Here is a 25,884-nt window from a genome sequence, read left to right as displayed (position 1 = left end):
AAAAAAAAAATGTAGAGAGAAAAAAACATTCATGACGAGGTAGTACCATGCGACGTAATTATACTTCGGCAATGATATTCCCCATCGTTGAACCAGCCCACTTATTGACGGTTACAATTCACAATTATCTTGTAATATTGTTGCAATCTAATGACTCCAATCTAAAACACTGTGTCCGTTCCCGTTCAGACCGTGGCGGACTATAGACTAAATGATTTCAAAGTCATGTATTGCATCTATCAATATTAATTGTCGATCACATAATGGATCGGCATATTCGTTCACCCAACATATACGAAAACCGTTCGGACAAATTATATGCGTTTAATCACGTTTTAATCATTGATAAGTTGGCAGCAGAAACACTTTTCCATCGGTGTTTCCCTACGAACAAAGGTATTGACAAGAAACAAAATACTTACCGGCGACTCAGAGGGTGTCGGCCAATGATTTACACCATTGGCTCTCATCCACTCTTTGGTTGAATTGCTAACGTGTTTTGGGTCATTATCTTGTTGAAAGCGATGACCATCGGGGAATCTGTTTTGGAGGAATGGAAGAAGGTTTTCCTGGATTATACTTTGCTAAATCTCACTATTCATCGTTCCATTGAATATATAGAGTGGCGTAGTCCCTCGTGTTGAAATGCCTCCCCAAACGAGAACCTGTAACGAAATAAAGAATGAGGGTATTGTCTATAAGATTAAATGAAAGTCGGCGTAATGATTTTAATGGGAAAATGAATCTTGTATCAGAAATAGACATTAACTCGATCGTTAAAAAACGTCGGGAAATCTTTCTCGGAGGACCTTTTCGGGAACGATTGTTTCTTATTTCGTTACTAAAAAAATGAAAGTACAATGTGTACATAGAGGTTTGGTCAGGCCGTAACACTACAAAAATAGTCAGCTTTTATTTATGTAGATGTATCATTTGATGCACCGGTCGAAGACTATGCTTGCAAGCTAAAAACGATGTATAAAAGATAGCTTTGCTTGCGTAAGATGCTGACTTTATAAGGAAACAAACGACACGAGTATTTTCGTTTTCATATAATTTATATATAATTTGCCCTCCCGTCCGAGCATGTAAAGTTTTCAATGCTAGCTTTTTACATCATAGCATGGAGGTAGCGTTTATTGCTCCATGATCATATCAAGTTAAATATGTCGACCAGACGAGCACGCCGACACGGCATTATCGATAATGTCGTTAAAACTAATATTTCTTGTATTATGATGTGTACAGACCATTATAAGATGAGAACACACTATTATATGATGTGAACATATCTTTATATGATATGAACACACCATTATATGATGTGTACAGACCATTATAAGATGAGAACACACTATTATATGATATGAACATATCTTTATATGATATGAACACACCATTATATGATGTGTACAGACCATTATAAGATGAGAACACACTATTATATGATGTGAACATATCTTTATATGATATGAACACACCATTATATGATGCGTACATACCTTTATATTATGTGAACACACCATTATATGATGTGTACATATCTTTATATGATATGAACACACCAGTATATGATGTGTACATATCTTTATATGATACGAACACACCAGTATATGATGTGTACATATCTTTATATGATATCAACACACCAGTATATGATGTGTACATATCTTTATATTATGTGAACACACCATTATATGATGTGTACATATCTTTATGATATGAACACACCAGTATATGATGTGTACATATCTTTATATTATGTGAACACACCATTATATGATGTGTACATATCTTTATATGATATCAACACACCAGTATATGATGTGTACATATCTTTATATGATGTGTACACACCATTATATGATGTGTACACATCTTTATATGATATAGACATGTCTTTATATGATGCGAAGATGTCATTATAGGACATGAAAATATGTTTATATGATGTGAGCATGTCTTTATATGATGTGAACACGTCTTTACATTACATGAACATATCTTTATATAATGCAAACATTTCATTATGTAATGTGAACATATCTTTATATGATGTGGACAAATCATGTAAAGTGAACATATCATTTATTATGCACACATATGGTTAAATGATGCATACATTTCTTTGTCTCATGAGTTCATATTATGTATATGACATTAAACATCCCATAATATGCTGCCAATGTATCCCAGAATACATTGTAAGCAAACACCTCATGCTGCCAGTTTTCAAATTGCATGGAAAATTCACTGCTATGAATGATATTGGTTACTTGTGATCACACAAATTGTCATCACCTTGGATAGTTTTATTCACCATGGCAGGTCAGACAAACATTTCAGATGTCTTGAATCAACTAAATCTTGGCCATTTAACAGCAGCATTTGAACGGGAGGAAATCACACCAGACATAGTGGGCAAGTTATACAGCTCCGAATTAGAGTCACTTGGAGTGAATAATCATGCAGATCAGATGGCTTTGCGCACATCATGTACCATATTTGGTAGTGAACCACCATTTAAAGTCCAGAGTGGCAGTTTTTTATACCAAGAGATATTTTGGAAAGTCATCTTGAGGAGGGGTTCACTATACATGAAATAGCTTCCATGCTGTCTGTGTCAGAAAGTACAATATACAGGAGAATGCGATATTATGAGTTAAGTAAGAAGACTTTCAGTGATATATCAGATGATGGCCTTGATGTTGTTGTCCATGAACTAACTCGAGACTTCCCATATTGTGGTGAAAATTTAATAAAACACATGCTATTTGAAAAACATGGTATAAAAGTGCAGCAGATGAGACTGAGGGACAGCATATATCGAACAGACCATGAAGGTGTGGAGACAAGGAAGAAAGGTCGGTTACATCATAGAGTGTACAGCGTGCAGGGACCAAATCACCTGTGGCATATCGATACCAATCACAAGTTAATTCGATGGAGGTTTGTCATAATTGGTGGAATCGATGGCTTCAGTCGACTTCCGATAATGCTCCAGTGTAGTGACAACAATAGAGCTGCAACACTGATGCAGTGCTTCAAAGGTACCGTACAAACCTATGGCATTCCAAGTAGGGCAAGGTCTGACATGGGAATGGACAATGTAGACATAGCTGATTTCATGATAGAAAATCGTGGAACTGGGCTTGGAAGCATGTTAACAGGTAAAAGCGTGCATAACCAACGCATAAGAGATTATGGAGAGATGTTTCTGAGGGTGTTTTGGCTCTGTACTATAATCTCTTCTACTATATGGAGGATGAGGGTATTTTAGATCCCTTGAAGAGCTTCATCTTGCCTCACTTCATTATGTTTACCTGAGCAGAATAAATGACAAATTAGACCTGTGGAGAAATGCATGGTCAAATCACCGAATGTGAACAATAAGAAGTTCACCCCTTCGTTTATGGGTTTCTGGCCAGCTACAAAATCCAGTTGGAATTGAAATATCTGATCATGATATTGAAGATTACGGTGTCGAAGGCAATGATAATGATGGAGAAGACCACTCTGCATCAACAATAATTCTGGAACCATTATCATTTGCAATGAGTGATGCATGCCAAGACGAACTTTTTCGCATTGTTCCTCCAACAATGGAATCAAATAATTATGGTGTGGATCTGTACGAGAATGCGCTGGCAGTAATAAGTGAGCATAGTGACATTCATTGAGGTAGTAACTTTGAATATCAACACTATGCACAGGATGTTTATAAATATTTCTTGTCTTCATTGTTTATCTTTCTTTAATGTTTTTGTTTTGTATTTTACATTTTTAAACTTTTCACCTTCAAGTTGCCATTTAATAAAGTAACATTGATAGCCTGGTTGTTTGCCTCTTTATCGCTATTCATTTTCATTAGTCATTTCTTGTTTTTGAATCAACCTTTGCTGTTGCTACCTGCCTTATTAACCGTTAATGAGCTCCCCCCGAGCGCCCTCAAGTGGCGACCCTTGGTCATGTCTCAACCTCTGTTAACTTGTCATCTATGACCTGGCTTTCAAAGTGTAACTTTATTAAATGACACTTTGAAGGGGAAAAGTTTGAAATATGAAAAAAAATAAAGAAAGAGGGGTAAAAAATACAAACAACAAATATCTGCAAACGTATACACTGACCAGTTCCAAATCCCTGTGCATTAAAGCTCTTTCAGTGGAACACTGCAGGAAAATACATTCTTGCATGATTTCCTGAACATTTTTCTGATTATCAAACACTTCTAAGGGGGCTCTTTCAACAGAGTAATAAGGCTTAATACTCGATGAAAACACAGGGTACGTGATTTATATATTTGCACCATTTTCTTTCTCTCAAACACAAATGGAAAAAAGTGTGGTCATATCAGTTCACCCAATCAAAAATTTTGCCAATTGTATTACTCAAGATCTCAGAGAAAATTGAAAATTATTTTGTTGATGATCATATTTGTTATGGTTGTCTAATCATTATAACTGTTGACAATTACATGTACAATCAAATATGTGTCATTCATGGAATTATGTTGCATTCAAGAATTCACATTGCTAGCAACATATCATAAGTAAAATTATATTCAGTAATGACATTGTAATACTAGCCAGATTATCCCAACATTTGCATGATATGTATAGTATTGAGTATCAATATCATGCTTAAAACTTTTGAACTTTCCAATTAGAATTGCTGATTTCATCTAGTTGTTCTCATTTTTTTCCTGAATAATAAATTACTAATATTTTGAACACAGTTTTTTATATTTGTTCTTTTTACAACTAATGGCACCTGTTTCTGGAGTTGAAAACATGGGGCAATGCTAAGAAATAATATGCAAAGATATACAACTGTACTTAATGTGTATTAGTATGTACGTATGTATGTATGTATGTATGTATGTATGTATGTATGTATGTATGTATGTATGTATGTATGTATGTATGTGTGTGTGTGTATTTATTTATTTATTTATGTGTGTGTGTGTGTGTGTGTGTGTGTAATGTATGTATGTATGTATGTATGACCATTGTGTGTATGTGTGCCAGTATCTATGTATGTACGTGTGTGTGTGTGTGTGTTTGTCCGCATATTTTAAGTGGATAGGTAGGTAGGTAGGTAAGTACAGCATGAACATTGTGTATGTGATGCATTATTAAATTGTTCAGGGTCATCCTTTAGTTTGATATTTTATTTCACAACCACATATCCAATTTGCATGATTGACAAATACACATCTGTATGTATTAAAAATGTCTCATGAAAGTACTATTTTCCCCACAATGTTCTACAATGCCAGACTGAGTTTATTGTAAGTCTAGAGGTTACATGTCGAGCTTGGATTCTCTTTAATTAACCTATGTCTAGTAACAATGGCTGTTCATGTAAGTGAGTAACACCAACTTTAAAAACAATGTCAACACTACATGTAGATGAAAGTTAAATAGAATTGAATTAAACTCAACATCTAGTATCTATACACTAGCCATATCATATATTCTTTTAAATTGGGAAATAGATTGGGAAATACAATATGAAAAGACAGTTGTTAACTGTGCTGACATGAACTCATCTGTTTTTCTGTTTCAAATACACACTTGCATTCCAGATTTGGGAAAGAGAGGAAACTGTTTTATGAAAAATAATGCAGTCAACGTTTATTGAATTCCACCTAACTATCAAAAAATAAAACATTTTTCTACAATACATGGAATGTACTGGTGGTATGGGATTGTTTCTAACAACACAGAATACGTACAGTTTATACATGTAATTTGAATGGAACATTTTAGCCAATGGATAAAACTTTGTTCTTAAACTTATCAACTGGAACAGTTTTGTGAAACTTTTATTCTACTATACTCACAATTTCACACATCTTAAAAGAGTACTGAATCAGCTGAGGGTTAGTGTCATCACAAACAAGCACCAAAAGCTATAACAAATTAGTTATGGATACAAACAATAAGTTCCCTATAAAATGTCCCTATCCCGGCTATGGGATTAAATGTTACCCCATATGGATCTCATGCTATTGGTGTGGAATCCCATGTTTTGTCCCATACAAATCCCACAGTGTATCACAATAGTGGGACTTTTCTGTAAGGGGGTACAATGTCTAATTATTGTCGTGTATCACAATAGTGGGACTTTTCTGTAAGGGGGTACAATGTCTAATTATTGTCTTTTAGTCTTCAGTGAATACATTGTTGATCGTCTGATTGAAAAAAGTAAAGTTCCAGTACTAACTAGAGCAGCTTCAAAAGTATAAACAGAAAACAGTTTTGAAAATGAATACCAATCAAGTTTGGTATAGTTGTAATGGCAGATATGCCTACATTTTTGACTTCCCTTCATTGGATGCCACGAAATATGTGGCCCTCACATGGTGATTCAGACAAAAGTGGTTTGTGACCTATGGGTTTTTAGGCATGGGGTGTTTAGTATTTCTTAGATTATCTTCCTTGTCTACAATTCAACCATCTATACAGTTCTCAGCTATGCTAACACTGCCTTCTATTATATGCTGCCTACCTGTCTTAAAATAACACAATCTAAACCGTCCTAGAAAAATATGCAGAAAATTAGTTGATAATGAAACTTATGAACTATCTGATAACTCTATATCGTATAAAGACACAGCGTTTAAGACTGCCACAAAAATATTAAAGATTCAACTCATCCACTACATACAGAATATGAATATCTCCCAGGTGGGCATTGCCTCAGAGTACCACAGGCATGTACAAACAGGTCTAAGTTCAGTTTCGTGCCAAGTTCAATTCAAATCATTAACCTGTCAGTACAAGGGAAATTTCATCACGAATGACGAATAAAGTAATTATTATTATTATTATTATTATTATTATTATTATTATTATTATTATTATTATTATTACAAGTGAAGGGGTTAAAATAGTATATAATAATAAAGCATTGTCTGAGAGACAATTTAGAGGAATGGTGCCTGTTGGTGCTATTGTCAATAAAATACAAAATACACTTTCCTTAGGAGGCAACATTTTGGGGCAATTTATGGCAATTACGATTTGGCAAAGGACAAAGGGCCACATTTTAGACCAAGCAAAATCAAATATAATGCAAAGTGGACCCGTTTTAGACTCTTGAGTTCGAAAAAACCCTGACCCCATTTTAGACCAAATGACTTGAAAACGAACCCAAAAGGTCGGCACATCAATGTATACTCAAATAAGGGAGTAGCCCCCCCCCCCCCACCGATATTTGTCTGAACAGCTCGCATCATGACCAAGCAATACATTGTTCTGTTATGATTTATAATGTTGCCGATAACATTCCCTGAAAACAATATTTGCAATGAGTCTTACTATATTTGTAATATTATTATTCCCAAAGCGCTGACAGGTACAATTATTTTGATTATACAGTGTTGAAAAGTTTACTGAAAAGATTATCGATTTTTTTCCGACACCCTGTAGGCGCTCAGAGCTGTGCGAGTGTGATAAAATTGAGCCAGGTTTTTGAGCTATTGGTACTTATTTTATTGGTCACAATATATTTGTGTGCCGTTGTGGTGGAGTCAAATGATGTATCCTTTCATTGCAAAACTTGGCCTCAGATTTCTGTTTACTATGAAGACAGGTGTACTTGATATTTAAGGATCATTTACAGAAATAATAGTTACCAACGCAACGTTAGACTTGTTTACGAATTATGTCGCTGTACCCATCATCAATGTCGCTTATCAGATGTCACACTAAATGATTGTGTTACTTCCCATCAGAAAATTTAACTGAAGGTAAGGGAAATTTTGATCGTAACATATTCAGTCATGAAATCATCAGGTTTCTGGCAATTTCCATGACTTGTTTAGAAAGATTACAGTTCAATAATATTTGGAAGCAACAGCATAAAGTTAGCGCTAAATATTACGTGATAACAATCAATCCCAGTCAACCAGATGCACATGGTGGTATGTTTGTGCCTCATGTGTATGGTACCGGACGGACTGTCAGTGTCACATTTTGCTTCTTATCTTCAAGATGTTTTAAGAAAATGAAAATAGTCGTTGTCTGATCAACAGAATTTCTCTTCCACTGAAGTTTAGACAACATTTAGTTGTATTCTCATGTAAACGTCGTTGATCATGCATGATATGTCACACTGACCTCGTTTCCTTCGACGTCTTTATGAAACTAGGTCAAGGGTTAAATTCACCGAGAACGAACACTTTCGCTACATTGCTAGTCTTGTTTTGCCGCATAATCATCAAATATTTTCCAGTAAATTATGAATAAATTTCTTATTTTACACTTTGGGCTTTTTAGTTTTGTCTGATAACCAGCCACCTTGAATACTATGTACTCACTTTATTTCACTTTCTCTTGATTGGGTTCATTACCATCCACACACTGACACGAAGCAGTTTCATTGTCTTTCAAAAACGTACCCGTCCCGTTCGTACTGAAGACTTACTGTAGATGTGGCATGGTGTATCGTCTACGACTATATTTGCCTTGTATTAGTTTTAAAATGAAATAAAATTTGAACATGCTGAACAGAACTTTGGCCAGGCATGTCTTATTTTTGTTTTATTTATTTATTTTTTTGTTTTGACGTAACTGTACTAGTTGTGTTGTGTCTATATGAACCTGTGTTTGCCATGATCCAGGTGGACACAACAATGGCAACGCTGAATTGCAACATCAGTACAGCGTTGCGTCTTTTTATGCTGATTTCGACAATGATTCATGCTATGTACCAAAATAAAAGCAATCGACTTTCCGTAGTCTGTTTGAAAGCAAGACAGACAATCGGACTACGCATTATTGTTCAAAAACAAAAACAAAACAAAATATTATCATGAAGCTGACTTGCCTTCTTTATATCAGTTCAAACACAATTTTCGATTTCACTTTGATCATGAGCCACAACCGGGGAACTCCTAAATCGGTCAGGGAACTCAGTTATATTTACATGCTTACTGGCTCGGTAAAGGTTATTATTGTGATGGGCAAGTATAGTGTGTATACTAGTATTTTTTTGGAGTGTTGTGTTTTTGGGTTCATTGTGCACGATTGAAATAGAAACAGGTGAAATGCACATAAAATCGTAAGTGCTAATTCGTATTGGGGAAGGAAACGAGGTCAAGCCAAGTAATCTTTCAAAAAACTACCCGAAACAGTGTGTCATGGTGCCGTATATCGTCTACCACTATTTTTGTCTCTTAAAATAAAATATAATTTGAACATGCTGAAGAGAACTATGGCTAGGCATGTCTTACAGTGCAATTTTTTGTTTCATTTATTTATTCATTTTGTTTTGATTTTTGACGTGGGAGCGTGAGGTATTCACTGCACTGTGCATCTGTGCTATGTCCATATGAACGTGTTTTCGCTGCGATGTGTGTAATTTTCCAGGTAGACACAACATCATTGTTGCGTCTTTTTATATTGACTGCGTCAGTGGTACATGGTATTGTATCAAAACAAAAGCAATCAACTCTCGGTAGTCTGCTTGGAAGCAAGACAAACAATCCAGACTAAAATGCATTACAAAATATTTGCAATGCCCCTTTCTGTTTTTAAGTCAACTTCGTGTAAATTTTAGCAACTTGTAAATTAATGATTATTCCTAGTCGTTCGGCAAAGTCATGTAAACAATAAACTAGTGAGTTGGTTGCTTTCATTGCCTATCATTTTGTGTATATGATGTGTGTACGGCACACCTCGTATTGCATGCTGCATACACACATAAATGCAGTGCACATAACATGCGTGATTCGCATGATAACTATAGCTACATTGTAATACATTCTAGTGACGTCAGTCGTCTTGCATGCGCAAAATATTACAGTCGCCATCTTGATAATTCTGCACTTGTCAGCAATCTTCACGACTGAGAAATTCTGGATAATAATATTGATATTCCTGTAACAATCGATGTAGTGATACTGTGATCGATCCCAACTATATTGTGTCCTTATCGTTTGAATTTGGCATGTGTCACTGGGATCCGGAAATATGTACGTACGCATATGCACATCATGTTGTCAGTTGAGTTGGAGAATTTAAAAGCAGACGATATTTTGTTTGATAAAATCCAAGTACAAACAATAATATACAGTATGGAGTCAACGATCATGTCAACTTGTACTCAAATGTGTGTGTACACTTACTTTGAAGATTTTGTGATAAAAGACTTAACCATCTGCGTAAATGGAATTGTCAAGAACTGGTGGTATTTTATGTATTTACAATTTATTCTGGTGATTTTAGAGTTTTAGAATTGCATAGGTATGATACAGATAATTTCAAAAATCATGAAACCTTGTTACAACATATATCACCAACCCATACATTCAAACAGCAATGATGTTTTTTCCTAAATTTGACATTTTTAAAGTGTTTTATGTCTAATTTTTCAAAAAATCACATAATATGGTTATTTTGGTTACCATGGCAACTGATGTTCATTAGATGACCACTTTTTTTTTGAATTCAGCATGACAAACTACCCTTAGTAGTGTGGTCAATGTGCAAATAAAAAGATATTTATCAGATTTATAATGTTATTTGTGTGATGTATGTGTATATAATGAAAACATAATTTTCACGTCTACCATACGTTTCCATGGAAACAGCTATCCAATTTTAACAATTTATGTTACACCAGGTAGCACTAACTCATACATGTCTAATATAAGGGCATTTTTTCACTGTATTATCTTTTTTTCAATGTTTCATGTCAAATTTTAGAAAAAATGGTTAACATATTATGGTGGTTTTGGTTACCATGGCAACAGATGTTCATAAAATGACCCCCTTTTTTGAACTCAGCATACAAAACTACCCCAGGTAGAGTGGTTAATATTCAAATAAACATGATTATTATAAAAATTAGTATTATTATATACTTATTTTATAATTATTACTATTAGCCTGAACATGACAACATTTTGTCTTGTATGCATTACACAAGGGGTGGAGGTGCGTGGGTGGGGGGGGGGTGAAACTGACCCAGAAGTCTGTGATAACGCCACTGTGTGCAAGGAACATTATTCATCATCATGCTCATTATGCACTTTTAAGCTGGAGGTCATTTATGTCACAGGCAATTGTCCCATTTTTTACCCAATCAGCAGACTGTTATTAATAGCTATGTCACCAGGTTTTACATAATGCATATTTGCATACAGAGTACAGTCTATGAAATTTGTTGTATTGTCAAAGTTAAGAGTACTATTTAGGGCCATTTTTGGCCATAATGTATTTATCTAACTGCTATACGTTTCTCTGGATTTTTTTATTGATGCCAATGAAGGTAAATGTCCAATATTTGTTTGGATTTATAGGACATGTGTACCCTCTAGTTATCTTATTGAGTGGAGCATAAATTGATAACTTTGTAGTAGCATGATTCGTGTGATGTTACATTTTTCTTAGTAAAACAACAACCCATACGCAATGATATGTCACTGTGCAATATCTTACCCACAACTCTCTCTGATTGGTATGCTTGGAAGTTCCTTATTTTATAACTTCTTCAATAACCCATATTTGTCAACATTTTAAGCATAGTAATTTTTTTACTAATTACGTTTAATTAATATGTAACAAAAGGACGTTTGGGAATCAAAAAGTAAGTTCTAAATTTTTCATAAAATGTGCTAACAAGTAAATGAAACGTACTGTGAATAAAACACTTTTCAATGTCAAAGTACCAATAACTTGGGTAGACAGTGTGTATGATGAGTTTTAGTATGTAAATTTCTTTTGTCATACCTATTCAAATAAATCTATATCTTTGGCAAACACATTAACAGGTGCATATATTTTCCTTAGTTTTGTGGAAAATATTTTGCATGTCTTTCAAGAAAATCTGTTGACAAATTTCTAAAATTGCTACTCCTACAATAAATCATTGATACCAGAACCAATGAAAATATATATTCAGAAACTCATCAGTGTCAATTCTACGTTTTGAAAATAGCAAAAATATTCTTACAAAATCCTGTACACAGGTGAGATTTGTCTTTTTTCAACGAGCTGATGTCCAACAGTACAAATCAGAGAGAGTTGTGGGTAAAATATTGTACAGTGACGTGTCCCTGGGATGATTTCCGGTTTTAGTAACTGATTTCACTGTTGTAAAATTTGACCCACCCCCCATCTCTATCCTATCCGTGATGCTAGGAAAATTTGAACATATTTCTCTCTGCAAACATTTAGCGTATGAAACAATAGACTCACCCTCGCACTTGTAGTTTCATTATCTCCCTCTAGCTCTGAATCCGAAAAATTCTTCTTGCAATCCCACAAATGGTCACGCAGTACACGAATATCGAATTCACCATGACACCACCTGCACGTTTCTTTCACTGTTACAGAAGACTCATTTAAAGGTAATATTGAATCCATCGAAAGATTTTTTTGAATAGGTCTCAAGTATATCTTCCATTGTGGTGCTATATTTCTTTTCAAACTGGCTAATGACCATGCACAATTAATTAATGATAAATTTCGACTGCCAGATGAGCACTGCAGCAGCTTAAACCCACCACAGTCACGCAACAGATATCTACACTCCCGAATTATGTTATGGAGACTAGCTTGTGCAGGAAACCCGCAAGGTAGTAGTAGCCCTGGAGCTTACAGTTTCCTCCATCATGGTGATCCTCGTGTAGTGGAGAGATTCGCGAGATCTCGCATATCCGATTGGCGCGAAATGTGTCTTTGTGTAGCAAGGTAGAGTACAGTGTGCCCCCTTGTGGGAAATAAATGTTAGGCATGTCATCATATAATGACAAGTACGCCTAACAACAACTACAGAAGGCATCACGTCATAACGTGTACGCTTATCAACCTACTGTGCATGCCTAACACCAACTTCAGAAGGCATCACGTCATAACGTGTACGCTTATCAACCTACTGTGCATGCCTAACACCAACTTCAGAAGGCATCACGTCATAACGTTTACGCTTATCAACTTACTGAGCATGCCTAACACCAACTTCAGAAGGCATCACGTCATAACGTGTACGCTTATCAACCTACTGTGCATGCCTAACACCAACTTCAGAAGGCATCACGTCATAACGTGTACGCTTATCAACCTACTGTGCATGCCTAACACCAACTTCAGAAGGCATCACGTCATAACGTGTACGCTTATCAACTTACTGAGCATGCCTAACACCAAATTCAAAAGGCATCACGTCATAACGTTTAAACTTTACGCTTATCAACCTACTGTGTACATATCACATCATGATATTTGCACATATGGACCAAACCAGATTATTTCAATTTAGTCAAATTTGGCTGTTTTTCAAAGTCATCAACCCTAGAATTAAATACACACATTTGTTAGGGTAGGGCCAGTATTTACGGTGCGGGAAGGGGGGGGGGGGAGTTTGGTGGGGGGGGGGGCATGTAAAAAATTCAGGATTAAAATTTTGGGTCATAAAAATTGGTCTGAGGGTGTGGGGATGTGATATTTTGCTAATGGGTTGAAACAAATTAAACCCCAGGAGTGGTCATTTACAGATTAGATTACATTACAAAATTTTGTGTGCCTTCACCACAAAAACTTCTGAAACCTATCTTGAGTAATTGTGGGTGACAGCCATGCAAAGGTATTTGTGTATGCCTTCTCCTGTACTGTACAGCTGTCTGTATATCTCGCTCTTTCTTTTCTAACCACAGGGAGCAGTGAGCATGTGATTGATAGCTCATTTGATTGTTCGCTCGCTTCTAACCACAGGGAGCAGTGAGCATGTGATTGATGGATCAATCGATTGATTGATGGGTCAATTTGTTGATTGATTTATTATTTGCTTGAATGAGAGATCGATTGAATGATTAATTTTTGTGGTGAAATTAAACTTATTTTGTGTGTGATATTGATCAAGTGACTCATTGATTTTTGTGGTGGTATAAACTTTTCTACTTCCCTGGCTACATTTCTCTCAGTCAGCTGTATATAATCATTTGTTCATTGATTAGATAAAAATCAGTCAATTGATCAACCAAATAATAAATCAATCTATAAAACGATCAATAAATTAATCAATTACATGCTCACTGCTGCATGTGCGCTCTCTCTCTCTCTCTCTCTCTCTCTCTCTCTCTCTCTCTCTCTCTCTCTCTCTCTCTCTCTCTCTCTCTCTCTCTCTCTCTCTCTCTCTCTCGACTTTTTCAAACATTCAAACTTCAGGAGCAGTTGTTTACGTTGCACATTTGCAAAATTGTTCACTTCATTTACCTACATACTGTCATACATTCAAGTAGAGAGCCCAGCAAATGTGTTTCTCTGCCAAATTATCTCTGTATAAGTTAAAGTGTAGGTAGTATAGCCATACAGTTATATGATAATGTAGAGCCGGTAAAATTCGGGTGTTAAAGACAATTTTCAAGGACTCTTTGGCATTCGATAATGTGCATGGTTTGAAATTTCATGCCCCTAATTGGCCTCATATATGTCCTTATTTCCCAAAATGTGGATGTGTGTGTGTGTGTGTAGGGGGGGGGGGGGCTTCCTAGGGGTGTAGATTGATTTGTTCATGACACAATTCCATAAGTAATATGCGAATTAGGGCTAAAATGCGTCTTTTGGTCAAAAATATGTAATTCCAAAACTACTGAGCAGATTGGGTTGAAATTTAATGGGACATTTTAGAATCTGGTGATGAAGAGATATTAAGTATGTAATAATATCATCTATGATATGCAAAGTGGGTGTTCACGTGTGAATTTTGGTCAAACCTTTAATATCTCAAAAAGTACTTTGCTGATGGGGCTGAAATCATATAATAAAGTGTTTGCATCATATAGAGTTGGGCTCATATCATACAAAGGCATTCACATAATATAATAGAATGTTTGCATCCTATAAATATATGCTTGCTTCATATAATGTGTTCACATCATATAATGTTACATTTACATCACATATTGAAATATTTGCATCATATAAAGATATGTTCACATAATATAAAGATGTGTTCACATCATATAAAGATGTCTTCATATGATATAAAGGCATGTCCATATAACATAAAGATATGTTCACATTATATAAATTCATGTTAAAATCATATAAAGATATGTTCACATCATATAATGGTATGTTTACATCATATAATGAAATGTTCACATCCTATAATGGTGTGTTCATATCATATAAAGATATGTACACATCATATATTGGTGTGTTCATATCATATAAAGATATGTTCACATTCTATAATGGTGTGTCCATATCATATAAAGATATGTACACATCATATAATGGTGTGTTCACATAATATAAAGATATGTACACATCATATATTGGTGTGTTCATATCATATAAAGATATGTACACATCATATAATGGTGTGTTCACACCATATGATGGTATGTTTACATCATATAATGGTATGTTCACATATAATGAAATGTACACATATAAAGATATGTTCACATTATATAAATTCATGTTAAAATCATATAAAGATATGTTCACATCATATAATGGTATGTTTACATCATATAATGAAATGTTCACATCCTATAATGGTGTGTTCATATCATATAAAGATATGTACACATCATATATTGGTGTGTTCATATCATATAAAGATATGTTCACATTCTATAATGGTGTGTCCATATCATATAAAGATATGTACACATCATATAATGGTGTGTTCACATAATATAAAGATATGTACACATCATATATTGGTGTGTTCATATCATATAAAGATATGTACACATCATATAATGGTGTGTTCACACCATATGATGGTATGTTTACATCATATAATGGTATGTTCACATATAATGAAATGTACACATATAAAGATATGTTCACATCATATAATGGCATGTTCACTTCATATAATGGTATGTTCACATCATGTAATGAAATGTTGACATCATATAAACAGGGTTCGTACACTTAAAGCAAAACAAAATTCCAGGACTTTCCAGGGGTTTTTCGTCAGTTTTCCAGGGGTATTCATATTGATTTGGGCCATTTTCCAGGGATGTTGACACTAAAGTATATTTTTTGAATGACATCTAATTGTCTGATGTGGACGAGAAAAAAATTAACAACAGTTCCCATAATATGTTACAAAACATTTTAAAGACAATCGACACAATGCAAGATGTTGTTGGTTTCAAAACCACGTTTGCACGCTAAGATTAACGGAGAAACCTCTGTCATACCCCCTTAGTAGCAGTTTCGTCAAGCTGGTGCATTGATCGTGTAAGATTGAGTCACAGCATTCGTCAGTCTAATTCAGACATATCCAGAAAAATAAATCAAAAACTAAAGTTTGTCCTCGTTATTGTATGGTTTGATGTTACTAGATTTATAAGTCACCTAAAATAATTTTTTTCTTCAAAATTTAGAATAAAAACGTCATTTACGTAACGAAATTTCGAGCTATGAATAACTGAATACATTCATCGCTAGCGTCTCGATGTTTATGTACGGATGCCACGAGTTGCGGAACATCGCGATTTCAACTCAAATTTGACCATTGACGTATGTTACTGTACCGACAACATAAAACAGTAGTTTATTCTTTTAGAACATGTAACACAAATACCCATTTATTGACGACATAAAAGTCACAACCGTACTTCCACAACCCAGAAATTCAACTGCACTTCCCTAGGCCCTAGCCATGCCTGAGTTTGTAGTATGTCGACTCGCGCGCCGAACTTGTAACAATTTCTAATCGTGGTTGATGATGCTTTGATACTCGCTACAATGTTACGATAATCTTGTTAGCAGACTTACTGTTACCCCCGGCCGGGACTGTTAATGCAATATCATGTCCCTGAAATGACGACTGGGAGATGGAGTAGTAATATACGCAAGATCGAAACAAACACTGCGCCCCCCCCCCCCATTCAACTACGCATAGGCACGGTCTGTGGGGCAAAGTGTCTCGTGTACCGATCATTTGACTGTTCTGGGTTTAATCGGCGTGAATTTTGATTCACCACCGTGGCGAAAGACTTTGAAAATATTTTCGCCATTTCACATTTACGAGATTCAGAACCATATGAATGGGTGGCTCGAGCAAACATGACGATCGTCAATATTAATCGATCGATTGATCATGATCATTTTCCAGGGTTTTCCAGGGGTAGGGCACATTTTCCAGGGTTTTCCAGGGTTTTCCAGGGAGGGTTTGAAATTCCAGGGTTTTCCAGGGTTTTCCAGGACCGTGCGAACCCTGTATAAAGATATGTTCACATCATATAATGGTATGGTCACATCATATAATGAAATGTTCACATCATATAAAGATATGTTCACATCATATAACAATATATACACATCATATAATGATGTACACATCATAGAATAAAATTTTCATATCATATAAAGCTATATCTACTTCATATAATATATAGTAATGTACTCGTATCATATAATGAAATGTTTACATCACGTAATGATATGTTCGCATATTTTTTAGACTTAAGACAGCTGCGGCTTTCCATATACATACATACATACATACATACATACATACATACACATACACACACACACATACATACATACATACATACATACATACATACATACATACATACATACATACATACATACATACATACATACATACATACATACATACATACATACATACATACATATTGGAATGTCAAGATCATATTCAGTATAAATTCATACCTGTCAGAACACCGTCAGTAAAGTACAGATACACTGGGTTCATAGCAAAGGAACTCAGTAAAAGTCCACATGTCGAAATAATCCCTCCTATAAAAACAATAACTCTTGTACCATATTTGTCATTCAAAAGACCTGCCACTGGACCTATAAGAGAGATTATGTCATTTTAAAGTCACCGTTTAAACGGTGACTTTAAAATGTAATATCTCAATTTTATCATTTGTATAACCAAACCTTGTCGAGGAGAGAGCAGAAACGTTACTCAATATCTATCGTCTTAGAAAAATCAAAATGAAATTGATTAAAGAGCAGAAAGTCAAAAATTAATGGTCTTATTTGCGTGGTCATTTAATTTTGCAATATATAAGTCATAAATATTACTGAGCATGAATGACTTTTCTTACTTTGGTATAATTAAATTCAAACTCACTGACAAAGCTAACAATACTAATTCGTAGTGCAGGTATCCATGCAATCGTTGCAGCATTGGCATTGAAGTCTTCAAGTAGAGCAACAATAAATACACCACCAGTGGTTGCCATGCCCATCACTATCAATCGTACAATAACAGCACTGACGACGACAATCCATCCCCACTGACCACCACAACCAGGTGGACGTCGATTGGTCGAACTAGAAGACTGATTACATGTACACATATTTACAAAATGAACGAAGTGTGTTGTGTTGTGTTGTGTTGTGTTGTGTTGTGTTGTGTTGTGTTGTGTTGTGTTGTGTTGTGTTGTATTGCATTGCGTGTGTGTGTGCGTGTGTGCGTGTGTGTGTGTGTGTGTGTACGTGTGTGTGTGTGTGTGTGTGTGTGTGATTAATTAATATTTTGATAAACCAGAATATAATATAGATCATATCCTATGTTAACTTCATGGAAAACACACACACACACACACACACACACATACACACACACACACACACGGACAGACACACACACACACACAGACATACAAACACACACTTATTCACTTATTCATCTACTATTTATCATGTACCTAAGTTTTATCAGTTTCTTCAGCCTGGGGAGCGATGGATTTGTAGGGGGGTCACCTGCTTTTGAAATTGGCAGTGGGGGGGGGGTCATGCTGTTTTGAAAATTGTGTTTTGGATTGTGATGGAAGAAAAAAATCCTTTTCTACAATGGCATATAGCCTTGTCTGAAATGTGGTACATGTAAATATTTGTTCTTGTCCCTGTTTCTTACATCAATTCTTTAATATAACTTCACGTAAGAGTTCAAACATAACTATACATATACATATACATATACATATACATATACATATACATATATATGTATTACCTAGCTACTACTCTAGTTACAGAACATGTCATGTAAGTACTAACTGTTTCACAATCAATGCTTCACTTATATTGCACTTTGGGCAAAAGTGAACTTGAAGGTTTCTAAATGGTAATCTTCATTGTCTATACTTTATAAAAGAAGTCAATCTAAATTACCGGTGACTTTACTATACATGCAATATTAATGCCCCTATACCAATGTTATGGGTTCATTTTTATGTGACATGGGAAACTTAAAAGTTACATTTACGTTAGCTTTTCAAAGCTTGAAAATATTGCTTCAAAGGCTATGAATAACCTACAAATTGCCTTAATAGAAACAAAAAACCCTCCAGATCTGCCAGGGGGAAACCCCAAGGACTCCCTTACCCCCAGAGGTCACTCGTGTATTCAACCAACAATCAGATGAACAAAACTTCTTACATACTGTCATAATGGTATTAAACTTTTCTTAAACATTTTCACCCTATGCTAATGAGATGATAGTGTCTTTTAAAAATGTGAAATGTTTGCCAAGATAGTCTAAAATAGCCTCCCCTACCAGTATCTACACGTAGGTCGTCCTACCTGAGGCAGTCCCAAGTCCTACCTGAGGTAGGATAGATTTGTGTCTACACGTAGGAAGGTTACAGCGTAGATGTCGCGCGTTCCGTCCTGACAGTACTATAGGACGAAGTTAGGAAACGTCTCAAAGGTGTCCTAAGTCAGGACGGTTTCAGGACAGGTTCAGGACACGTTTGCGTCTACACGCGCTTCAAACTATCCTGAATCCTACCTCAGGTAGGATTTTTAGTGCCGTGTAGACAGGGCTAATGATACTACCATTAGATGTGCTGACCTTTAATATAATGATGCCATTTAACTTTTTTAAGAATATATTTCAACCTATGCAAGTTATAAAGTATTATTTTCTGATACTTGATGGTGCTGTCTTGTAAATCTTGGTTGGAAGTTATTGCTATGAAAGGGTCTGAATAGCCTAAAATTGGCTTTAAGAGAAAAAATACCTCCAGGGCTTCTAGGGGGAGACCCCAAGGACACCCCCATGAGATGGACATATTCCCTTCTCAAGCTCCCCCTACCTTTCACTGTCAAGATGATATTAAACTCTTTTTGGAATATATTTACCCTGTGTTGTCAATAATTGTATGATCGTTCTATCCAGGGATCTTATAAGTATTTGCAAGACACGTACGGCCAAGCAGTCCACATACTGAGTCACGATCAAAAATACCTGTCATATAGATGGTCATGTGAGTATGATATAATGGGGGGGGGGCATCATATTTAAGAATTAAGTGATGGCGGGGGGGGGGGGGGGGTTAGCCTGCTTTTTTACAGATAGGGGGGTCAGTGACTTTTTGTCTACCCGATGGAACAATCCACCGAACCCCCCCCCCCCCCAGGCTGGAGAAACTGACCTAAGTTGAACTGTGTGCGACCCAATATGTATGCTCTCATAGTATGAAGCAATATTGGTAGACTGTCGACAGTCATTCGTGCCTTTTTTGCTACGTTTCATCTAAATCAAAGTCGTCGCCTTGCTCTGTAGCACTGGATAATGCGTACTGATAGGAAGTGCGATTGCCGACGGCACGAACTCGAATGGACTGTAAGATACGTCGTGACGTTTCGTCCTCACCGGCCTCCTCTCAGGGTTAGGGGTTAGGGGTTAGCCGATGTTTGAGGGCGCCCTGTCACGGCGTACCTTAATTACAGACTAGAACTCGAACTGTGAGTGCCAAAGCTCCGGCACTCGCTGATCAGTACGTGGTTATAGTATTGCTCCGGATGGGAGCGAGGCAATGACTTTAGTTTTAGATAAAACGTAGCAAAAAGGCACGAACTACTGTATACTGTCGACAGTCTACAATATTGGGTCACACTAACAATATGATATGTTCGACGACCAAATTTAACAGAAATCTAAACTTATGTTAATTGACTATGTCTTGAAGAGTCACTTAAAATCAACTTACCTTCATATGTGTATGTGCGAGCTGTGATGCCACAATTAGCACTGCTTTGGGGTCAAGTTTGTAGTCTCGCTGACAGACTTGTGACTATCGTCCCAGAGCTTTGTTAGGCAAACAAAGTGCGCCCTGAGCGGCGAAGCCGCGAGATATTCATGAGGGACTTTATCCGTGGGATCTAGACTAATTAAGTCTAAACTGCTCGCGGCTTCGATCACCACTCGGTACGCACTTCGTGCGCCGTTATTTTTCTAAATAATGATTATAGGTTGTAATAAAATACATATCCAACAACATTTCCATGTAATATGTTTCTAATTGTTGTATTTATGTATTAATTTTGTCTATGTGTATCTGGCTGTTGGTCAACAATTCATGACTCGCATTATTTAGACTGTGTACTAATTTATGTTATTTGGCCACCTGGTCAAGGGTGCATTTCAGGTGAAAGGTTAACGCCATAAATACATTGTATAGGTTGTCATGATGTAGTGTTTCAGTTCGAGGCAGAACGACAAATAAATATTGTAGTAAGTAAATAGTTCAGTAAACCATGCTCTTGTGGTGATTTTAGTTAGTTTGGTGTGAAATGAGGGTTGTGGAAGATTCACTTCTTTTCATGATTTACGATATAAGAGTATTAGTTGGCTCCAGACTACTAGTGTACCTCTTTCATCATATTTTGACAGACTTTAAATATTGGGTTTGACTTCTTTTGTCGTTCATTTATGTTCTTACGTTGACGTTGTCTACTAAACAGGCATCACTTTAAACACAGAAACAGCAAGACATTGAAGAGGAAAAAAATGTTGAGCAAACGTCAGAGCAGATTTCAAAAATTATTTATATAAATTACAAAGTTCGATTGTCTGCCACGTAGAGATAACCTGAGACAAGAGACATACAGTACAGAAAACCAATCAATCTGCCTCAGAAAGTGACAGTCATTAAAGCTTTGAGAGAAAAGTTCATAGGTAAAGGGGCAATCAACCACTTTGGGTGAACAGATAGTCTGATGACTCGTGGAGACGATCAGTAATCTAAGTAATGAGTTCATCTTGTATACGTAGTAAGGATATGTTTTTGTTTGTTTGTTTGTTTGTTTGTTTGTTTGTTTGTTTGTTTGTTTGTTTGTTTGTTCATTTTGTTTTATGTTATATGTATATGTTCTTTGCCTGCGACTACGAACCATTTTTGAATGTCTAAAAATGCAGTTTCATTTCAAAATAAATTCACTACCGAGTTATACTGTAGCGTAGTATCACGCACCTCTCCGATAACTGCAATGCAGTTGTTTACATGTCAGCCTTAACTTTATTACTCAATCAGTGTGCGCATTTGCTCTATAGTATCACATAATATTTACTATTTGCATATCACTCAGTGATATATTCAAACTTATAACCTTCAGCTGAAAAATGAGTGCGTCTTTGTTTTGCGTACTATTCCATTAAATGTACAGAAATGTTTGTGATATGCTTTGTTCTAGTTAAGCAAAAATTGCACCCTCTGTGAAGGTAATTTTGATATCCTTCATAAATTTAGGAATTCATGTTTACGATCGCCTGACGACCGTCATTGGACTTTCGCCATTCTGTGTGGAATGTTTGACTATTTCTCTTTGACATTAAAAGTACAGTTCAAAGACTTGTTACAATGTATACAACGGTGATATTTTGTTCGGTTGACAACAAATTTGGCATTGGAAATGCTGGTTATGGCTGGATTTCTAATTGTCTGCTAGATTTGTTTACAAGGGACGGGCAGTGATCACGTGAGACAACAAGCAAAAATATGGCTGTTGGTGAAAAATACGCCTGCATATCTGCAGGGCTCTCGACCAATCAGAATTTGAGCTTGGTGACAGGTGACGTATACATTTGTATATATAGAGATACCACAGACTGCAAGCGGCAAAAAAGTTTCAGTTGTGTACATTTTAAAGCTGAATTTGAATGAAATATATTTGTAGCAATGCAGCACCATGAATGAATGGCTTCCCTGCCGCTATAACAGGCCGTGTATTGCAATACATGTATATTATACGCAGAAACTAATATTTTGTGTTCGTTAGTTAAATTGCATATTATTTTCGCTCGTAATGTTGTTTTTTGCACGATTAAAATCCATGTTTGTATAAATTCCATGGTTTTATTTGTAAGTTTCTAGTCAATGTGGTGCAAAAGCTATCTTTGTATTATTTTTTACATTTCATTGCCATTCAAGTTGGGCATAATATTTGTTTTGATAACTTTTCATGTAATTATCAATGAATTATTTTTTAATCTATAAATCATATTTGCGTTCTTAAATTCATTTTCACATTTGACAAAGGCTACGTTTAATTTTATAAACTCCACATCAACATGCAACGACTCCATGTTTGTATGTGACTTGGTTGAACAAAAGAGGGCGCCCTTTGTATGGAATGCAGGTGTCTATACATGTATGTGTTTCTATGATGGGGAAACTTTGATTTGTACTTTTAAACTTAAAGTTACTGTTCATGAGTGTTATTTTCATTCATTCAAGTGACATGTCGGAGTCCTTATTGTACACATATCTATAGCTAATTGTCTACTCATCGCCAACATTCTACCGCCTTCGTTCAAGTGAAAAGTGGTATTTTAAATCTATTTTCGCCGGTAATCACGGCAAATTGCATAGTTATATGACATTTCACTTTTATCTAAAATTATATTTGTAAGCTCACTCATTTTGTGTAAAATTCTAGATAAAAATAGATAAAAATAACCGAATTAAATAGTTTAGTATATGTGCAAGGGCCTACAAGTATTATGTTATTTAAAGAGCGCCCACTATAATTTGAGGTAAGAAACTTTATTCGTTTGTCCAACGCCATGTTTTTCTCCAACTAATGGTAGACACGTACTGTGGAAAAAAAACGAGATAACTTCTGTAGATTTACATTTACAATTGAAATATAACCCCGGAATTAACCTTCCTAAAATGTGTCTGGTCTGAACGTGAATTGGGAAAACGTTAAACTTATTCAGATGAGTTTGGTGATATTTCAGTGCGTGGTGTGTGGAAGCTTATATGACTTAATCTCGTCCACTCAATTGTTACCGACATATGATATATACCTTCAATTTCATTTGGTAAGAGAATATTGTTCCAAATTTCAACGAGAAAGGGGCATTCCCATAGCTTGAGATACATGCATGCACTTTAAGGCGAAGACCACTATGAGTTTAAGGTAAAGACCCTGAATGCATACAATCGCATTAGTCGAGTGATGACTGTAAACAGAGCCATAACAATTACATGAATTATTTGATTCCTTTATTTACGAACAACTTTTAATAAAAATAGTTCTTCCTTATATCTGTTTTAATACCTCATTTCTATTCTGATCCTTACTGAACTTTGCCGCATGTTGTCTTGGAAACATGCTATTTTTTATGTTCTAAACTAACTTTTTCTTTTAATTAGCTCTAGCTCTATCAGGCACCTGTTTTACAGCTTACAAGTTCAATTCTTATCCAAACTGGGCCTTTCAACATTGCCTTTTAACACCAATAATACATTATGTGATCGTGAACAAATGGAAACATAGCAATATCTGTATGGATGTGACAAGATGCAACATACATTTTGACATTATAGCCAATCAAAGTTGGTTTATAAAAAGAAAGCAGACACCTGCCTGAAAGTGACGTGGTATGTACATCCGTAACACATTATATATGAGCTCCATTCTCCTTCATGATTATCGTCGCCTGACCATGCAAAACGTGCTTGAGATACAGTCCAAATTAATAATGAAATATTCGAGATTGTCTTTTACAACCCAAGGCATATACAGGTTTTGTCTTTCGTGACGTTTTAGTCATCCAAAGCAGAGTGTCGTGATGGTGAAATTATTGGTCACCTCATTAAGGGATCCCAGAGTGGGTAAAAATGACATGATCTTATATGATGAATAATGACAATAGAGTTAATGATAATAGTCGCGTTGAATCAAAGAACATTATTCCAATGCCTGGAATTGTCAAGACATGATAAACGGTATATTCTGCTCATTAGTGGTTACTATATAGTGTCACACAGCGTTCGTTTATTTCACTGCTGTAGACATCAAATCTATTCTAAACGTTTGTATATAGACAATGCCAATGATTCATTGGAAACTATCTAATAGGAAAATCAACCTATACACGTATTTCAGTGATTTAGCATCCTATCAATTCATCCATCCATTCATCCATCCATCCATCCACCCACCCACCCACCTACATACCCACGCATACGCACATACACAATACATGAATGAATGAATGAATGAATGAATGAATGAATGAATGAGTTGGTTCGTGCGTGCACGCACACACACACATACATACATACATACATACATACATACATACATACATACATACATACATACATACATACATACATACATACATACATACATACATACATATATACATGACATACATATACATGTCTAATATGATATTAAACCTCAAGAAAACGTGCGTGAAGAGAGAGCTTGTCATTGCATACTGTATGATCTATTTCATAATGTATAGCAATCTGCGGCGTCTTCAAAGCAAGCATTATCGCTACAGTTTCGCCGTACAATCAATCGATATGTTTAATGAGTAAAATCCAAGTATACGTATATGGTATTGCGACGTTCTCGGTTTTTGTTTTTGCTGAAATTTGATTTATACTGACAGTAACGTTTGAATGCAGCTTTAGATAATCCCACATCATGTATACGGTATGTAACACTCTTAATGACACCCTTAGAGAAATTACATTTCAAAGGTTAACGCATCAAAAAGAGAATTTAAAAGTTGTATATAATAGCCTTGCTGCAAGCTGTGGTAAATATAGACATCATTTCCTTTGTATTTGAACATTGTACATTGTACATGTGATGCGTTAACATT

The 25,884-nt window shown here is 35.7% G+C and overlaps 1 protein-coding gene across 2 annotated transcripts; it reads right to left on the bottom strand.

Annotated features, from left to right (window-relative positions):
* Positions 1–552: 552 nt before the first annotated feature.
* LOC144443898 (monocarboxylate transporter 13-like) lies at positions 553–21,046 on the bottom strand. Of its 2 annotated transcripts, none has more exons than XM_078133496.1 (4): positions 20,966–21,046; positions 18,097–18,307; positions 17,667–17,810; positions 553–665 (listed from the first exon to the last, which is right to left on the bottom strand). In XM_078133496.1, the coding sequence occupies exons 1-4, from the start codon at positions 20,969–20,971 to the stop codon at positions 595–597; spliced, it is 432 nt and encodes a 143-aa protein (XP_077989622.1). In that variant the 5' UTR covers positions 20,972–21,046; the 3' UTR covers positions 553–594. The 2 variants fall into 2 exon arrangements, with proteins under 2 accessions (XP_077989622.1, XP_077989621.1); XM_078133495.1 differs by lacking the exon at positions 553–665 and adding an exon at positions 16,957–17,199.
* Positions 21,047–25,884: the final 4,838 nt, after the last annotated feature.

The sequence above is a fragment of the Glandiceps talaboti genome, chromosome 12, assembly GCF_964340395.1.
Source record: "Glandiceps talaboti chromosome 12, keGlaTala1.1, whole genome shotgun sequence".
Lineage (NCBI taxonomy): Eukaryota > Metazoa > Hemichordata > Enteropneusta > Spengelidae > Glandiceps > Glandiceps talaboti.
Note: the sequence above shows the minus strand (reverse complement) of the source record. Positions and strands in the feature narration are given on the sequence as shown.